This window comes from Danio rerio, chromosome 11, assembly GCF_049306965.1.
Source record: "Danio rerio strain Tuebingen ecotype United States chromosome 11, GRCz12tu, whole genome shotgun sequence".
Classification (NCBI taxonomy): domain Eukaryota; kingdom Metazoa; phylum Chordata; class Actinopteri; order Cypriniformes; family Danionidae; genus Danio; species Danio rerio.
The window spans coordinates 6,060,299-6,080,612 of NC_133186.1; the positions used below are offsets into that span (position 1 = coordinate 6,060,299).

Sequence of the window (20,314 nt, forward strand, 5' to 3'; positions counted from 1 at the left end):
CTGCATCAAGGACAAGCAAGACCAACCATTTTAACCTGTTTCAGAACAAAACAGGTGTGAGCACCCTAACATAAAATTTCTGTCAGCATTTTCATAATTTCCCTGATTAAACTGAGTAATGCAGTAAAAATATGCTTAAAATAGAATCTGATTATTACATTTAATAAGGTTACATTAACAAAAGCTCAACCCTAACTGATGTTTTACCTGAATGTGGATGACATGGAAGCTTCTGCACATAATTCAACAGTAGATGGCCTATCAATGAGTCTTGTTGTTTTAACCTGTAGTTGCACTAAATTGTAAGAACATGAGTCAAGTTGATGGCTTTTATTGTAAAGTCACCGTATCTGACAGTATTTCAGCAACAGTGCTGGAGTCATCTGAACGTAAAAACACTTCACTAATGAACGTTTCAAATAAAACTTTAACAGAGAGGAAGACCCATGTATGAACTGATGGACATCAGCTGATGTAGTCAAATAAAAAAAAAAACTGGCATAAATAAATACAAAATATTAGTCTATTAGATTCAACAGCGGCAGCAGTGCTTATATTCATCCCTTATGTAATGTGACATTTTCAGCCTTAAAATTGACATCATATGGCATACAAGTATATATAATATCCCATGGTAGAAATAAAAATCACTTGGAAAGGACTGTGTCACAGAAAAGAAGACAACCTCTAGGAATCATCCTGCTCCAAAACTGGAATTATTAAAGTAGACCCTCGTGCTTTTAGACCAACTGTTTTAAACCAGCTGGTGAATATCCAGTGATATCCAATGTTCAGAAAGCTCCATTAAACTTGTTCTATCACACGAGCCCAATGCTTTACCCCAGCACATGTATATTGGGAAAAGCAGTTATTTCTTGCCCTTAGATTTGATGTCCGCTACTGCCGGGGCTTCTGTGGCGATGTTGGTTGTTTTAGGTGCAGTTGTCGGTCTTAGCAAATCAGGTTGAGATTTGGAGGGTGATTTCGGGGCAGTTTTAGGTCTGGATGTGTCTTCTGGAGATTTGGTGTTGGTCTTTGTCGGCGCTGCTTCCTGTTTGGGCTTTGAGGCGGTTGCTGGCTGCCACAAGAAGAACTCGTGTAACAGAGTGTTGACTACATCAGGACACTCCATCATGACCATGTGGCTTCCGTCATCCAGAACCTTCAGGAAACCCAGCAAGAGGATCTACAAGGTGACAGAAACAAAAGTTGTGTGTGTCGGCACTGATTAACAAGGACATTTGTATAACGGCACGGCTATGAGGTGGTTAATAATTCAACCACAATTAAAAACGCTTAAAGTCAAAGTTAACATGCTCTTTGGACATACTAAAAAGATGTTTGTTTTTAGTAATCTTCGATCAAATTCTGACCATTTGCTTCAGGGTTTGGAGCCACAGTCCTTCTCTGTTGATGTCGGTTTGACAGAGAAGGACAAAACAAACAAAATTTAAAATATCTTAAAAGGGACCAATCATGCCCCCTTTTATAAGGTGTAAAATAAGTCTCTTATGTCCCTACTGTGTGGGTATGTGAAGTTTAGGCTTAAAATATTCCACAAATAATGTTTTAACTCTTTGAAACCGCCCCCTTTTAGGCTTTAATCCTAATGGAGCCATTTTAGTTACTGTCACTTTAAATTCAAATGAGATTGTGCTATTTTGAAAAGAGGGAGCTACAAATGTCTATGTGTCAGCATAGTGGCAGATTCAAAATAGTGATGGGTTATGACTCGGGAACTATGAGTCATCTCAGGGACTGAGACATTTGTGCAGGTTGTATCGTTCATTTCAAGTCTTTTGAGTTCATCGCGGAAAGGCAGAAGCCAATCATAGCCGGAAAAAGAATTGAACCGTTCATCTCTCAAGTCCTCGGGTTTGAGTCATTCTATCACGTGATGAACAAACAACTTAAGAACCAGAAGACTTGAAAGGTGAACTAATTATCATGGCTCCTATCGACTCAGACTGTGGTGTACATTGGTATAGATTATATCTGACTGTCAGTGAAACGTGAACGAACCACTGACATTTGAAGACATGAAGAGGTGAGCTGAGCAAAGAGACAACAATACCTTCATAGTCAAAAGAGCAGGTAAACATTGAATTTTTATTTTCTCCTTCTTATAGTATTATATTTATGACTTATTTGTCGTGTGATCAACCTTTTGGGCTAGTTGTAGATGTGTTTGGAAGCAATTCGTAACATTTTAATAATATTTTGGCAAATTGAACCAAATGAACGAAATGACTCGAAAAAAGATTCGTTCATCTCGATGAACGCGACTCAAAGATCTGAGTCAGAAAAGTGATTCAAACTTCCCATCACTAATTCAAAAACAAGACTAAGGCCATATGCTAATGAGGGAGAGATGATCTTAGAGACTGTTTTTAATCAAGTGTGATTATAAAATATGAAAAAATGGTTATTTTCACAGACTGCTGCCACACAACCGTTTAAACCCATTATAAAAATGTTTTTGCATAATAGGTCCCCTTTAAAACTCCATCTCTGTACCTCTGCCATGCGCTGGTCCTCTTGAACTGGTACAAACTTGTCATACATGCCGTGAACCAGCAGAACAGGCACTGTGATTTCAGCATGGTAAACCTCGTCACCCTCCGGCCAGTACTGTCCACTCATCATGGACCTCAGAACGAAGGAAGACACGTTGAAGGCATTGTTCTCTTTCAGTAATTTCTTTTCCCTTGTTCCCTGATGGGCAAACCCAGCCCTTAAAGAGGGGGAAATGCATCTTCGTTAGTACAGACTAATAAATAAAATGGACAAGGTGGTGGTCAAAACATGGTTACTAGTATTTATGCTAGAAAAGGGCAAGGCAGAGATGAATGTGTCCTGTGAAGGATTATTCTTACATGAGGAAGCTCCAGGTGAGGCACGGGGACAGAAAATTAAGGACACATGTGGGCAAGTTGAAGACAGAGCAGAGACTGGGCTCGAGTGCTGTGGGCCCGCCGCCATTTATCATCACAAGTTTATGAACCTGTTCTGGATATTCATGAGCCAGGAAGGTGCAAAATGAGACTCTGTTCAAAGACAGAAAATACTGTGATTATTGGGGGAAATCATGAAGCGTTTACAGCTGAGGTTTCCAAACTCGGTTCTGAAGAGTTTAGCTCCTAGCGTAATCAAACACACCTGAACCAGCTAATCAAGCTCTTACTAGACATACTAGAAACTTCCTGGCTGGTGTGTTGAAGCCAGTTGGAGCTAAACTCAACAGGACACTGTTCCTCCAGGACTGAGTTTGGACACCCCTGGTTTACAGGGTTCTTACACCTTTTCCGAAGCACTTTTCAAACACTTCCCACACTGTATATAATGTTGGGTTCCACTCAATGGATTTGTGATGGTTCAACATAAATGAATAAAGTTATCTTAATTGTTTTATGTTCAATCCACTTACATTAGTAAAAACTAAAAAGTAAAGAATTGTGTTTCAGGGTGCCGCAGTGGCGCAGTAGGTAATGCTGTCGTCTCACAGCAAGAAGGTTGATGGTTTGAGCTAAGTCAGTTGGCGTTTTGGTGTGGAGTTTGCATGTTCTCCCTGCGTTTGCGTGGGTTTCCTCCGGGTGCTCTGGTGTCCCCCACAGTCCTAAGACATGCGGTACAGGTGAATTGGGTAGGATAAATTGTCCGTAGTGTATCAGTTTGAATTACTGTGTGTGGATGTTTCCCATAGATGGGTTGCGGCTGGAAGGGCATCCGCTGCGTAAAAACGTACTGGATAAGTTATCGGTTCATTCCGCTGTGGCGATCCCAGATTAATAAAGGGATTAAAAGTGTGGCAAAATACATACGTGTTCACATTATATCAGACGCTACTTGTTATAGTATTCTATTTTACAGTATTGGTCCTCTAAGTCAGGGGTTCCCAAACTTTTCAGCCCGTGACCCCCAAAATAACAATGTCATTGACTCGCAACCCTCAAACTCCTCGGAGATGGTTATAAATATTCAGATGTTGTGCACACGGAGGGACACGTTCCCCTCACTTTTCGGAAACAGGCGATTCTGTCCCCCGACTCACCCACATGTTTAATTTGACCTAGCAGCCGCAAGTGTTCTCTGATTTGTTACTTGATTTGAGTGAACGATCACTCAGCCAATCACAGCGCGAATCTCTTGAGCGTCTGCAACGAGCCTCATTCATTCACTTTGCGGTTTGGGTGACGAGTAAAAATGCACTCCAAAAAAAAAGGAGAGGACGATTACATCCTTTTTTTTAGACACACATGTATGTACAAGTATGCATGTAATACAATATATCGCGATTGCACACATTTCCATGTTGAGATTTAACCATACTGGGCGAAGCAGTGGCGCAGTAGGTAGTGCTGTCGCCTCACAGCAAGAAGGTCGCTGGGTCGCTGGTTCAAACCTCGGCTCAGTTGGTGTTTCTGTGTGGAGTTTGCATGTTCTCCCTGTCTTCGCGTGGGTTTCCTCCGGGTGCTCCGGTTTCCCCCACAGTCCAAAGACATGCGATACAGGTGAATTGGGTAAGCTAAATTGTCCGTAGACAAGACGTAGAGTGTGTGTGTGTGTGGATGTTTCCCAGAGATGGGTTGCGGCTCAAAGGGTATCCGCTGTGTAAAAACTTGCTGGATAAGTTGGCGGTTCATTCCACTGTGGCGACCCCGGATTAATAAAGGGACTAAGCCGACAAGTAAATGAATGAATGATTTAACCTACTGTAACGTCCAAAGACTACAATGGTCCTACTAATGTGCGAATCTCGTCACGTCGCGGCGGATTCAAATGCTCGGTTGCTTTGCATAAAAACGCATTTGGCTAATTAGAAATAACAGATTATCGGGTTGGTCTGTGTTTATTTTAAATGTATTTGATTGCCATAAAGGTGTCAAAAAGTTTAACCTGGTGCTATAAAATCAATCCGCTGCAGCTGACGCTATTGCTGTGTTGTTAATCTAACGTAAACACACCAATCCTATGAACAAAAAATTATTGAAGGCTACAATTTTATTTATTTTTTTTACAATAATTAGTTACAATTATTGTAACTATTAATTATTATATATTAATTTGGAAAATCACCAAGCGACCCCCACTTTGGGAACCACTGCTGTAAGTATATAGTATTACTTATATTATAATGTTTGTCCCAGGGCCTACATTGAATTACTGTTAAGTACTCATGGAGTGGTCATCTCCATGCATTTTCTTTTCATTTTATGCGAAAAATTATTTATGTGAAATAATTTTAATAGTTAAATATCACCTATATTTAGTAAGATTACGCTTTCAATCACTTTACTTAAGAACTTTTCAATCCTTGCAAACACTAAATTAAAATTCAAGCTTTTTCAAGGATTTTCTGCACCCAGGCAAATAAACAAATCCGTAGACCAATCCTCACCCATATGAGTGTCCAACTAAAATATTCCTCCGCTTCGCATATCGCTTGAATATGATTCTGACGTCCTCAGCCAGAGCATAAAAGGTATAGGCAGCAGGAATGCGAGGGGCTGAGCTTGCACCGTGGCCGGCCAGGTCCATGGCGATGACTTCATATCCAAGTTGGGAGAAAAAGTCCAGCTGGCTTCTCCAGATATCCAGTGATCCCCCAACGCCGTGTATGAAAAACAAAGCCACGTCGGGATGAGTACCTTTGCAGCAAGTAATCTTCCGCTCACAGTCGATCACGATTGAGCGTTTGGGTTTTCGGCGCCTACGGTGCACCTGCTGCTGTTCCTGTGGGGCAGGTTTGGTTTCTGCAGCCTGTCCTCCTGCTGGGGTCTCAGTAGCCTGGCCTACCACAGGAGACTCACAGTTGGAGACCTCCATATCCACAGTGCTGTCTCCATTCTGATAGCGCACCAGCTCTGGGTGCGTGGCTTCGTTGACATTCTCAATAAGAAGCTGTCCGTTTCTGTACACTGAGATTTTACGCTTGCAGCTCACTGTACCGCCTTCCCCAGTCCCTGGCTCCTCAACCACAGGTCGGTCTGGGATGATGTGTCGAACTCTCAAAACTCGTCCTGGCTTTACTTCAACAAATTCAAAACCATCTGTGGGCTCAGAGGACTCGACAGGGACAACCACGTTGGTAGACTTCCCTGTAAAGCAGCAGAATATTCCGTCCACAAAGCTGGTGAGCATGGTGAACACCTGGGGAAACAAGAAACATTGCTGGTTCTTAAAACAGTTTAGTACTTGCTTTTCTGCTTATTTGGACTGGCACACCATAGTTTGGCTGATCCAGGATCTGTAAACACATTGAAATTAATCCATTAATTTAATTTACCATGTGCTGGGTTACTCAGTTCCTCCTGCCAAAAATGTACCTCAGAGTGTTCAGCAATGCTGCCTTCCCTTGATGCTGGACGTTGGATTTTGGATATCTTCACATTTCAACTGTTTAACAGACTGCAAGTCTTCCTTTATACACATCTTTATACCACACCATGTTTGTTTAAGCCAAAAAAAAACCTTCCTATGATCATTAAAGCGATTATTTCTCTTCCATTTGGGTTCCTTGGTTTCTAAATGATCAGCGTAGATCTGTAGCGGAGTTAAACTGATTAAATATTGAACTTGAGAGAAAAATTATATTAGAGTTAGTCGCCTAAAGAAAAACTTTTACACTCTAAAAAATTACTCAAGAGGTCTTTTACCACTACATAGTTTCAAGAGTTCACACTTAGCTGATGATTTACAAAAGCTTGTTTGGCATGCTGTCCCGGGAGAGAGCCCCGAGCTCAAGGGCTCCTCGAGCCCGGGGCTTCCTCCCGTTGGCAGAGCAAGAGGGGAGCCTGAGCTCGGTGGATCTCAGAACTCCCCTGCTGCGGTAGCTAAGGGAACACAAGGGATTAGACAAGCTTGATTGTTATGCATGTTGAATGTCTTTTTGGATGGGAGGAAACCGGAGAACCCGGGGAAAACCCACGCGGACACGGGGAGGACATACAAACTCCTCACAGAAACACCCACCGGTCCTGTGGAACCAGGGCCGGCAGTGTTCTTGCTGTGGGGCTCGCAGTGCTAACCACTGGGCCGCCGTGCCGCCCAATCACAGGTAAAGGAGGAGAATAGGGGAGGAGGGGGGTTTCTTCCAAACGAAGATAAAGTGAACTGAAAACTGAGGCTATTTATAGTAGCTTAGGGCTCATATGTTTGGAAAATGCGAGACTGGCCGTGATAAATCATAAGCATGTGATCCTCTCGAAATTAGTTTATGAATAAACTTCACTTAATACATTGTTGTAACCTAAAAATACTAAATTGTTGATTAGTTTAAAACTTGTAAGTTGGCAGAATAATTTTATTATATTTTCAAAACATTTTATTACAAATTACATCAACTTAAAAATGCGGCATATTTAAATGTAAATATATCTGTCAATTAGTTTAAAACAATATTTAACTTGTAGCAACCCTCCAAAGATTGAGTTGATAGCTTAATTTTTCTACACCAATAGGGTTGTTTTGTATTTTTAAGTCCATGTTTTTGTTATTTTTCATACAGTTTATATGGGGCAGTACATGTTTTTGCTTTGTAAAACAATCTGTTGTTTAAAACAAATAAAAAATTACTGGAAAACAAAAATGTTGTTGTTAAATGTATTTCATACAAGCAACTAAATGAACAGTAAATTTGAAAGCAAACAAAAAAACTAAACATTTTCAGCTATTTGAGGTTGAAAACTCGCATATAATTAAGTACACAACACTGGGTTTTTTTATATTTTACTTTAAAAACTACATTTTTTGAGTACTCAACTTGACAAATGGAGTTTATGCTATGTAAAAATGCCTAATTGAAGAGAAAAAGGTCATTTGGCTAACCTAATAAAATTTGTTGTCTGAACTTCATTTTGTTAGATGTGGTTGTAACTTGAATATATTAATGCAAACTGTTGCGTTCATCTTTTTGTTTGGTTTAAGCAATATTTTTAGAATGTAGGGTTGCCTAGTTGGGAATTGAACGTCTCAGAAACGAATGTGACTTTCAATCGCCGACCCTATAGTAATTTTCTCTCATGTTCAATATTAAATAAAGTTTACACTATTAGAGTTACACTAATCATTTGGAAGACACTTATCCAGTGCAACAAATGAGAATAATCAAGCTAAAGAGCAGAGTCCCTGTTAGATTAATACATAACAAAACATATTTGACCTATTTTTAGAATAGAAAACTATAGAGTATTAATATAGTGTCAATGTTAGAAAGTTAAGTGTTGACCTAAAACGACCCATCTTCACTTGGGTAAACATGTTAGGGGAAATCGGCGACGATAGTAACGTGGGACAAAAGCGATTTACTCAAAGCCCTGACATTTGCTTTCCAGGCTATAACAGCACATTCAGCATGCAACTCTTGATGGAGCTGCCAAATATCAGCTGATCTCAGGACCTGAATTTCCATTTTTAAGAGCAGAAAGTAAATTTTCCCTATTACGAGTTATGTTTCTTTTTTCCTGCATTACACTAATGATCAATCTGCAGGTTATTAACTGCAATAACACATCCTTGAGTTTGAAATGTCTGAGTATCTCAGTTTAAAAGTAAATCAGGTGTAAATGGTAAGAGTTCCTGTGGGGATGAAAGTAACACGGTTATTCATGTCCCACTGCTAACAGACAAACCCTATTTTTCACTTCCACGTTAGGAAGTGGTTGAAGTGTTTTGATTTATGTTTTATAAAATGAATGCATGTTGTCAATAATAATAATAATAATAATAATCAATAATTGCAGAAAAAGGTTTTGCATTGTTGGGTTGCTTTTGAAACATTTGAGCTGAAACTTGAAAATGCTGTTTAATATTTTTTTGCAACAATAAAGGCAAAATATGTTTGCAGTTCACATTAGCACGGTCAAAGTCAGATATATTTAAAATAAACAAGATTTCGCCAGTAAAACAAGCAAATATTGCTGTGTTGATTTTGACCCACGTTTGTGTTACTTCCGCCCCTGCTGACAGGGTCAAGAGAAACAATGTGCAATTAATGCTGAAAGTGAAATGATTTTGAAGTTGTTCTACATTTGTTCAAAATACCACGCAATACTGATGCGCCACACTTATGAGTTCGAAATAACAGTACAAATGTATTTCAGTCAAAATCAGGGGTGGCCAACCCTGTTCCTGGAGATCTACCTTCCTGCAGATTTCAGTTGCAACCCATATCAAACACACCTGCCTGTAATTATCACATGGTGCTCAGGTCATAATTAATTAGTTCAGGTGTGTTTGATATGGGTTGCAACTGAAATCTGCAATAAGGTGGCTCTCCAGGAACAGGGTTGGTTACCCCTGATCTAAATCATCATTGTACTTTCGTCCTCCTTCTCCCCTAAGTGCTATGACATCTAGAAATACACAGAGAGCAAGATTTTAGGCAGAAATAATATATAGAATATACATAGGATTATATAAAGGTCTTTGATGTCATTTTTGACTCTGAGCTTAAATTTGATCGCCAATTAATGGGGTTGTAAAAAATATTTTTCTATTTTAGATCTATTGCCAAGCTGAAGTCTGTCCTCTCTTTCAGTGATTTGGAGAAGGTTGTTCATGCCTTCTTGTCTGGATTATTGAAACACATTGTATCTGGGTGTAAGTCAGGCCTCTCTCTCGCGACTGCAGCTGGTCCAGAACATAGCTGCTAAGCTTTTAACAGGCACAAAAAAAAAAATATATATATATATATATAAAACACATTACACCTGTACTGGTTTCCCTACAGGGCGAAGCAGTGGTGCAGTAGGTAGTGCTGTTGCCCCACAGCAAGAAGGTCGCTGGGTCGAGGCTCAGCTCATTTGACGTTTCTGTGTGGAGTTTGCATGTTCTCCCTGCGTTTGCGTGGGTTTCCTCCGGGTGCTCCGGTTTCCCCCACAGTCTAAAGACATGCGGTACAGATGAATTGGGTAGGCTAAATTGTCAGTAGTGTATGAGTGTGGATGTTTCCCAGAGATGGAATGCAGCTGGAAGGGCATCCACTGCGTAAAAAAAAAACTTGCTGGATAAGTTGGCAGTTTACTCCGCTGTGGCGACCCCGGATTAATAAAGGGACTAAGCCGACAAGAAAATGAATGAATGAATGGTTTCCCTACGCTGGCCACCAATCCAGTTTAGAATTCAGTACAAAGTCTTGCTACATGGTTTTTAAATCCCTCCATGGCCTGGCCCCTGAGTGTATTTCTAAACTAATTAATATACACCAGGGGTCACCAACATGGTGCCCGTGGGGACCAGGTAGCCCGCGAGGATCTCATGTGTTGCCCACAGGCCTGTTCTAAAAAATAGCTCACCATAGTGCCACTTACCGGTAAGCTTCATCTAAAATAGAAGTAATCATTTAAAAATGTAAATATTTGCATAGATATATAAAAATGATATATTAAATACAGGGTATTTCCTACCCTGTTAAATCATTGTTGATAACTTTTGTGAGATCATTAACATGATCAGTGTCTTCACATGGATGAATATTATTTATTATTACCAAAAACATAAAGTATAATTAAAAGTAAATTGAGCAAATTTGTTATTAAAGAGGTGTTTATCAAACTGGTAGCCCTCCACATTAATCTGTACCCAAGAAGTAGCTCTCAGTTTCATAAAGGTTGGTGACCCCTGATATACACCAACCTGTGAGATCTCTTCACTCTAGTGATCAACTCTATTTGCAAGTTCCACGATCCCGCTTAAAATGTCGAGGTGATGGAGCTTTTTCAGTAGCTGCTCCAAGACTTTGGAAAGATCTTCCACTCCTCATAAGAACTTCTCCAACTTTGGAGTCTTTTCAGGTCACTGAAAGCACACATTTTCTTTAGCTTTTAATTGTGTGTTGTAAGTTTATGTACGTTGGCTTCTTCTACGTTTGCATGTATTATGAGTTATGCACAGCACTTTGGTACCCATTGTGGTTGGTTGAAAGTGCTCAAGAAATAGAGTTGAGAGAATAGAAAACAGACATATTTTTTTTTCAGTGTGCTTCAAAAAATAAAATAGTACAAACGTTTTCCTTTTTTTTCCCAAAAAGAATAGGCCTAGACTCGACATGACTCATAGAAACATTGTTAGGTCCTACTAGCATCTGCACGAATGGGTTATAGCTCAAATGTGTAGTCATTTCATCCGTTCTCAAACATGCAGAACCTGTAAAAACAGTCCTGTCTGTTAATCTGGTTGTCAATTTTGCTGCCTTTTGGTTAACATTTCAAAACTATAGATTTCATAGAGCTATTAAGAAGCTTCATTTCTCCTCAGTGGGCTCTTAAACAGTGTTTTGGTGTCCACCCCAGGGGGTTGCATATGTTCTGCTTAAATTGCCAGGTTTGAGCAGTCAAACACTGACTGAGCTTTAAAGCAGGGGTCACCAATCTCGGTCCTGGAGGGCCGGTGTCCCTGCAGGGTTTAGCTCCAACTTGCCTCAACACACCTGCCTGGATGCTTCAAGTATACATAGTAAGACCTTGATTAGCTTGTTCAGGTGTGTTTGATTAGGGTTGGAGCTAAAATCTGCAGGACACCGGCCCTCCTGGAACAAGTTTGGTGACCACTGCTTTAAAGTATTGAGTAGATGAATAGACCATTTCAATGTGGTCATGTCATTGGCGCATGTTCATTCCCTGCTTGTTGTCAAACTATATCTGTGACAAGAGGCGATTCAATCATATCTTGATGTTTTAACAGCTATCATAACATTATTTTTCAATATGTGGTACTTTTTGGACTCTCAGAAGCTAGTAAAATTTAAAATGTAAAACAGGAAACGTGTCAGGACCATTGTTATCGTTTACATCCCTCAAAATTGTCTATATAAATACATTACTTAAGACTGTCTTGTACCATATTAGCAGTGCAAAGTAATGATGTAAATATTTCAACAGGTTTTTATTAGTTTTTTTGTTTTCCAGAAATGACATCCAAACTTAATTTAATAGACATAATGAAAGATATTTAGTTCAGTTGCTATCAATCAATCAGTTGCATTATATATTATGTAACTGATGTGAGCGAATACGTATAAAAAGCAGTGTAAATACATGCTTTCTCTCTTGGCTTTGGCCATGTAGGTTTTCTCCAAATATAGGTAAAAAAACAGTAAACTGAACGCAGTGCATAGTGAAATATCTTACCTGATTACCAATGTTCCCGATACATGAAAAAGCTGGTTGCTGCCTCCAGTTCCTCCTTTGTAATGAAATAGCGCGCTGGTAATCTGCTACCGTCAATCCAATAATCTAATCTAAAAACAATCTCTCCCACACACAAAGAAACCTTCAGAGGTAATTCACAGACATCATTTGACACCCAAAATAAATGACAAAATCAAAAATGGCCTGTTTTTTTTTTGCCTTTCATTCACTCCTATTTTCCAAATGTGCAAGCCAACATGGTCACAGTAAGAAGTCCAGATTAAAGCGGATTACACCTGTTGAGCATATGCTGTTACAGCCTCGCTGAAAACATGCCACTGCCTCTCCAATATCAACCCTAATCTATTGTCTACAAGATATTCGCAATAATCGAAATGAAGCGTTCTTGACACAACACAAATGTTTATCTCCTTTTATTTTGATTCTGAAAAAAATGTTGACCTTGAACATTGAAGTTGGGAAGGCTTCGTAAGAACAACACACAAACACAGATGTAATTGCAATTGCCTCTTTCAGGTAGATTTAGACGGGCTGCTCTCTGCACGCTCCTCTACTACAGCTTCCCAAAGCTTCCTCATCTCCAAAAATCCTCAATACATGCAAGCTTTTTTTTTTTTTTTTGTCAATGTCGACGGCTTCAATACATGTCAATCTTTTCAACAAGAACAAACCAACACATTTAGCCAGGAAACAGCTGCTTTAACTGTGAGTTACTAAATGAGTCTCCAGCCACAGTGAAAACAGTATTTACGGGTATGTTGTGGACTCAAAGCACGCTGAAAGTATTAAGCCCCACGTGTAAAGGCCGATCGTCCACAACCACAGCTCACCGACTCCCTCTGCAGGTTAAGAGAGGAACTGCATAGTTGCACCTTAAATCTCAGGAAACAAATATATATATAAAAAAAGTAGTAGTTTTTAATCTCAAACCTATGAAATATCCATCATACGCAGAAGCCAAACAGATCCGCAAATGAATCAGCGCACACGGATTAAGTCGATGATCTGCGTCTCAAGGTCTGACTCCAGAACTGCTGAAACTAACACAAGCTTAAATGACAACAGGGGTAAGCGGGATAGACGTTTGTAGGTCACTATCTGCATTTCATCTTATCATCAAAAATGTCATCCTCAACCAGTGACAACAGATAAACAGTCCCAGCAGTGCATTCATGCACAAGTATGCACCTGCTAGGAAGATCGTCACATTACCAACACAAAAACACTACATCTAATCCTGCCGAACGTGGCTGTACATTTCCGTAATTTCCCTTAAAGAGAGACCCTGTGCGTTGAGCGCTTGTGGCGGAGCATATCATGAAAGCAATAGCGGAGATAACTAGGATGTTTTTAAACGTTTAAGCTGCAATAGATTCTAAACAAATGATAATTCTCACACGCCTCTTCATAACAGACACTCCTCATTATGTGCTTGTTGAATATCGCTGTACCCGCCCCCCTCGCCCAGCAGTTCGGAGTTCAGTAGAATCTTTAAGCTGGCAGTGGAAACCCATCATGCCCCCCCCCCAATCCCACACACACACTCAGCACTGGGCAGACGTGCTGGGTGAGGGACACTGACTGCATCAGGAAGCACTCAGTAAAATAAAAAAAGCACACTGTAAGACAAGTGTTCTTCCATTTCTTTCTTTCCGAGATGAAATTCCTGTGTGGTGTGTGCGGGTGTTTGGGCTTATTGTGTCCGTTCTTGTGCTGCTGGATTGTGGGCTGCTCTACGAGTCCTCGTTCATCTCCTGGCTGTCTGTCCGGGCTATTTTGCGTGGAGGTGCTGGACTGCCACCTTCCCCTTCTGCTTGCTCCTGCTCTCGCTTTTTAGCTGCATTCTGGAAGAAAAACAAACCAAAAAAAAAAGTTGAATTTATCATTGCAATAGCTGCATTTCCTGCCAGTGAAGATCAATCATGGCTGTTGCAGTAGATAGTTCATGATGGTGGCTGAAAATGCTGATCTTCTGTTAAGTTTTTCATTTCATTTTAATAATAATGCATTTTATTTAAAGGCGCCTTTTCATGACACTCAAGGTCACCGTACAGGACAGCTAGAACAATCAGTTCAAACAATATAAACAATAGAGTACAATACAAACTTTAAAAATGCAATCGGGTCAAAGAGAATAGGCTGTTCTAAACAGATGTGTTTTAAGTTTGGATTTAAAATGTGAAAGAGAGTCTAAATCAAGGAGATCAGAAGGAAGTGAATTCCAAAGCTGAGGAGCAGAGTGGCTGAAGTATCTGCTCCCCATGGTGACAAGGCGGAAAGATGGAACAGTGAGGTGAATGGAAGAAGAAGACCTGAGTGTTCGAGAAGGTGTGGCGATATGAACAAGATTAGCAAGGTATGGTGGAGCGAGATTGTGGATGGCTTTCAAAGAGGAAGTATTTCATAATTAATTCTGAAAAAGATGGGAAGCCGGTGAAGCTGTTGTAGAATTGGTGTGATGTGACAGACAGAGGGGTTTTTTGTGATAATACAGGCTGCAGCGTTTTGTACCAGTTGTAATTATGAAGAGTTTTTTTAGGGAGGCCTAACAGAAGAAAAATTACAGTAATCTAAACAGGATGTGACTAAACTATGAACAAGAACGGCAGCTGAATGAGGTGTGGGGGGAAGGACGTAAACGATTTATATTTCGAAGGCGGAAATAAGCGGACCGGGTGACATTATTAACATGTGCAGTGAATGAAAGGGAGCTGTCGAAGATTATACACAAAATCATTTTAACTAAATATCATTACACGCAAAAGTTTGAAAAAGAAAAAAACACTACAAAAAGTACCGATAAGAAAACCGTTAAAGTACCAAACCGATAAGTGGTATCATTAAAAGTAGTAATACCATAAAAACCTTAACAAAACCCATCCCAAAGTGCTATCATGTCAATATGGGCCAAAAAGGAATGTTTCCAGCACCTTCATGAATCTATGCCACGAAGGATTAAGGCAGTCCTGAAAGCAAAAGCGGGTCCAACCTGGTACAAGTCAGGTGTACCTAATAAAGAGTGTACATCTTTAAAGGTGCAGTAGGTGATTGTCTTCAGAAACATTTGTTGTTGTGCTGGTTGAAAGTCTCTTCACAGTCCAATAGTAATGATTACAGAAAATGATCTAAATGTGTTTATATTATTATGTTATTATATTATTATGTATTTTTATATTCAGGGTAAAGCATAAAACAAAAAAAGTTCATCCAATTAAATAGAGTCGGACCGTCATCTCCTCCTAATTCCGATAGGCAGGTCAGACTGTCTGTCAGCAAATGTAGATTCCGACTTCTGCGCATCTGTTCAAACAGATCCGCCATTAGCGCGTGCCCGTCTGCATCACAAACGCATGCGCGCAAGCGAGCTGTGGGCCGCTCGCAGATGCCGAGTCGGAGCCGGAGGCGCCGAAGGACAGCCGAGCTCGGGCCGATTACTATACAGCCAGGCACGGGTATAATTCGCCCTTAAAGCGGCCGTGCGTTCACGAGACGGACCGGGAGAAATCAAATGCTGCATTGAAACTTTTGAAAATCCTGAATCAGTATTGGAGTTACTTTAGCACGCTGGAGGAAGGACGACACCATGGCTGAAGTATTACTGTTAGACAGGTAATGTTCTGTTTTGAAACTATTTTATGTTAGATTGTGTCTTGTTATGAATGTCTTCTATGCACAGACGTGTTGTTCAGCCACTGAAATCTCCCAGTGAAAGATTGATGTGATTATTTTCAGTTTCATAAGGTTCTTTGACAGCATCTATAATGTAGATTTATATTTAGTTTAACAACAAAACACCAGTAAATAGCGCTATTCCGCCTAGCCTGCTTTATTGAGCTGAAGTTGCTTTTATATTCACATTGGGTCATTTTTGAACAATGACAGCCTTCCTATACTGTTAACCGCTAACGTTGCTCTGAAATAGCATGCAAGTGTGGCAAAGTAATACATGTAATTCCTGCACGGCGCTGGCACTAACTAACTGGCGAATGACATGAACTGGTGGGTTGTCTGTCGGCTGTTGTGACGCGGTCCGCGCGCTCGCGATATCAGGGGGTGTGGCTTTGAATCACAGTCCCTCCCCGCCGTCCAAAGATAATATGCTAAGCGGTTAGCATTTTGGATCACCTAATGCACCTTTAAGTAATATAGTGATGCGTTTCTAATTAAGTAATTAATATTATCCTTAGTTTGTAGAGTTTCTTCAGTAGTATCATTACTGTTACACAAGTAAAAACTATTTAACATGCAGAATGTTAAATGTTCCTATACTTATCACACTAGAGGGAAGACATCAGATATTCAGGTTTGGAATTCTGTTATGAAATGAGTTTACATTTAAAACATCACTTGCCTTTTTGTCCCACTGTTGATGAAGATAACGCAAAAGAATGTTTGTCTTCTCAGTGACGATGACTGTGAGGGAAACAACCTAAAATTAGGCTTCAGACTGAAACTACAGGTGTAAAGACTTTGAGTTTTATTATCCGAGTCTACATTTTATTTAAACCCGCTTACTCTGTTCAGAGGGATACTCTCGTGTAGGCAGATACACTGACGGTCTTCTGTTCTGTAAAGCAGAAAAAAGGGACTGTTAAAGCCTGAATAACACACATCACAGTTGCAGTGTGAAGATGCTCACTGAATATTTAAAAAGATGATGCTTATGAGAACCCTGCAAACCAAATTATTTGGGATGATAAATCTTACCGATGCTTTGCATACGGAGTCCGCATGAAATCTGCTGAAGTTTGTCTTGTTATACACTGGTAGTCCTTTCAAGAAATCTGCCTTCAAAGTGTTCAGAGATAAAAAAAAGAGGTTAAAATAAATGATTATTTAAAATATACAAAAAATGCATAAACATTTAAGAGTACTTTGTCACATTCAATTTTTATCACTTATTCTTCAGTTACATTGAGGAAAATTTGGTTTTATATTCGCACATTTATTCTGTGCCATGGTCTCTAATGTTTACTATGGTACTTTGAATATTCAGACTGAAATTACATGCAAGTATGACTTCACGGGCACCTATTTTACACCTTTTTCAAGATTTAAGACAATCTTTTGCGTCTCAACACAACTATCAGATTATTTATTATGCCTTTCAGAACATGGAAATTTTCACTATGTAGCTGTTTTTGTGGCCTGTGCCTTTAATTTTAGTTCTTCCCGCCCACCGTTCCCACATGCCTGTCATGCTGTGTTCCCACCAGACGCAGTATGAACATTTTGAGTTTACTCGCTTCATTCACACAGAAAATTCACTTCACAATAGACGCTATAGCTATAGATAGCTAGCTTCATTGCTAAATGGTTAACATGGCTTTTATTGAAAGAATAACTGTTTATGTGCTTGGTGAAGGCTGAAAAACAGCGGCGATTCGCTCGGAGCCGCGTCTGAGTCCACTAGATCCTTTCAGAGGTGCGGCAGCTCTGAGTTCATCAACTCATCCAGAAATTTAACCTGGATCATGAACACTTTCAAAGGTGCTTCTGACTGAGCAGAGCCCAGTTTGATCAACTGCTGTTCGATGTCGGCAGGAGGATTTCCCCCCAGGGACACTAACAACAGGCGCTACGTCATAAGCAGGCCCCTATAAGAGAAAGCTCCTGATTGGTTCGCGCGGCACAAATGTCTGCTTCTGTTTAGATTTTCCAACTCAAGCGATTCACGCAAAACGTGAGTCAATCTTGCAAAGCGCTCAACTTGTGCCCCTTCATTTGCGTGAATTGCGTCATTCGCGCCTTCTCATTCGCATCTTGACTTCACAAGTAAATCACTTGTGCTCTTCCATGTCTGGTGTAGACGCAGCATCAAAATGTGCTTCAATCTCTGCCTAAGTTGCTCCAGATAAACAGCACAGTGACAGACATGGAGGAAGCAGATCTCACGTAATGTTTGTGGACAATACAACAATAAAAACTTTCCCAATGATTATTTGATGTATTTGTTGTAGAGTAAATTCAGGCCTTTAGATGAGTCACATACAATGTCAATACAAAGTTCACGCACACACAGACAGAAACACAAACACAAAATTTGCCTGGCAAATATGACAGGATACACGTTAATATCCACTGTAGTATGGATCGCTGTTGTTAATGTACAAAATAAACCTGATGTATCTTCTATTGAATGGGTTTGAAGCGTCATCCATTATAATTGTACTGACAAGCGGTTGTGATGATAAATAAAAGCAAATTAACCGTCTTTAATTTATTACAGATAAGCACCGTTTTAAAAACATTTTAAACTTGTAAAACTCATTCTTGATCACACTTGATGGTGGTTGATGATTTGAGGGATTTGGATCCTATTTTAACATCAGGAAATTTAAAGAAAAGAGACTTATTTTGTTTATATCACCCCAATTTGACTGTGAATACACTATACCAATATACACAGTTCTGTCCAAACAGCTTACAAAAGATGTTTTCATCATAGGTGCCCTTTAAAAACAACATTAGCACTATTTATTTGACTGTGATGCTTTATTCACTACCTGCTAATATGATTTGACGATTTAGAATTGGCAATGAAGGCTTTTCCGAAATTACATTAAGGTAAAAGTCTGAATGAGTGAATATAAAACCTCAATCTGTTTTATACCATAAATCCAAATACCTCCTTTCACGCTCTAGAGCAGGGGTTCCCAAACTTTTCAGCCCGCGACCCCCAAAATAACAATGCCAGTGACTCGCGACCCCCAATATCCTCTGAGGTGGTTATAAATACAGAAACCTTGCATGCAATGACGCAGACACACCAATTAAATTTGTGTCAGTGCTTTAAATGTGCCAGAAAGTATAACCTGATGTTATAAAATCAAAACGCATCTGACGCTATTGCTGCCTTTAATATAATGTAATTACCCCAGGGGTTGCAATCCAATAGAACTAGTAACTATAAGCTACTATATTAACTATATAGTATAAAGTAACTATAAACGACTATTTTTATTTTCAGTATAGTTATGGATAAAATATGTTAATTCTTATGGTTTAATAAAAATAAATAGATTTTTGGAAATCACCAGGCGACCCCCCTTCATTGCCCCGCGACCCCTCGGGGGGTCCCGACCCCCACTTTGAGAACCACTGCTCTAGAGATCTACTGACCGATTAGATAAAGATACACCATTACTGTACTATTATCCATGACATAATTGCCCAACCATTACACCCATCATACAGATTTTAAGTAGTCAGAAAAGCATAGAGAAAAGCATGACGCACCAATGACAGAAGGAATCTTAATGACACTTATAATAATGTATAAATAATAAATAACCATCTTAATAATATATCTAAACAAATGAATATGCACCACAAACATTTGCTGAGTGAGTAAACTCAAATCCAGATAGAGGATGGTGCATGTCAACCTTTGGGCGTTGCCAGTCCAGTCCACGAGATGTGAGAAGAATACACGCCTTTTTAATCTTCCATTCAAGACATTTTAAAAACGAGTGATCAATACGACAGGGATAAAATAAATATACACACATATGCAGGTCGTGACTGTTCAACAAAAGCTTAGCCGAGTCTGGCTCACGCTTCTCAGCATGCTAACACGAGCTAACGCAGACATTAGCATAAAAAATGACATGTTTGGGGTTATTTAATGCTCATTCAAACACCAAAATGACTAATGACCATAACATAAAATATTTATATGTCTTTATAAAGACTACAGGTTTGTTTCAGGCTTTTTGTGCTAAGGAAAGTGGCTATGAAGTAGCCATGGGTGTTTGAAGCGGCCTAGCATGCTAACTCAATCACAGAAAGCAGCCTGTCAGCTAAAAATGACAAAAATCTTATAGGATATTTACAATTTAAGATGATATTCGGCGATCAGTCATGTAAAACAGCAGTTATAGTCAAGTGTGACGTGATAAATATTATATTGTGAGTGGAGAAACTTACTTTGTCCATGGTGAAGTCAGTTCAGTCCTGTAAGGTGTGTTTGTGCTCAGACAGGCCTGAAGTCTGACAGAAATCAGAGGATTGAAGCAGAAAGAGCAAACACAACTCAATATGACAATAGTGTGGAGGGACACATACAGATATTTGCGCGAAAACAACGAGAAACTGAAGTAAACAGCAGCTACACGCGACAGTTCAGCAGCTCAGCTCCTGCTAGCGCTCACAGACTGTCAAGC

At 39.8% G+C, this 20,314-nt stretch overlaps 2 protein-coding genes across 6 annotated transcripts; both read right to left on the bottom strand.

Moving 5' to 3' along the window:
* Positions 1-315: 315 nt before the first annotated feature.
* On the bottom strand, positions 316-13,955 carry abhd8b (abhydrolase domain containing 8b). 3 transcript variants are annotated; one of them, XM_073916278.1, is made up of 6 exons: positions 12,129-13,955; positions 9,711-9,983; positions 5,399-6,150; positions 2,877-3,047; positions 2,518-2,734; positions 316-1,186 (listed from the first exon to the last, which is right to left on the bottom strand). In XM_073916278.1, the coding sequence occupies exons 3-6, from the start codon at positions 6,139-6,141 to the stop codon at positions 869-871; spliced, it is 1,449 nt and encodes a 482-aa protein (XP_073772379.1). In that variant the 5' UTR covers positions 6,142-6,150; positions 9,711-9,983; positions 12,129-13,955; the 3' UTR covers positions 316-868. The 3 variants fall into 3 exon arrangements, with proteins under 3 accessions (XP_073772379.1, XP_073772380.1, XP_021328063.2); XM_073916279.1 differs by having other exon boundaries at positions 9,729-9,983; positions 12,129-12,449; XM_021472388.3 differs by lacking the exon at positions 9,711-9,983.
* dda1 (DET1 and DDB1 associated 1) lies at positions 12,548-20,314 on the bottom strand. Of its 3 annotated transcripts, XM_005155700.6 has the most exons (6): positions 20,217-20,310; positions 20,079-20,141; positions 16,857-16,937; positions 16,665-16,716; positions 16,501-16,562; positions 12,548-13,993 (listed from the first exon to the last, which is right to left on the bottom strand). In XM_005155700.6, the coding sequence occupies exons 2-6, from the start codon at positions 20,085-20,087 to the stop codon at positions 13,883-13,885; spliced, it is 315 nt and encodes a 104-aa protein (XP_005155757.1). In that variant the 5' UTR covers positions 20,088-20,141; positions 20,217-20,310; the 3' UTR covers positions 12,548-13,882.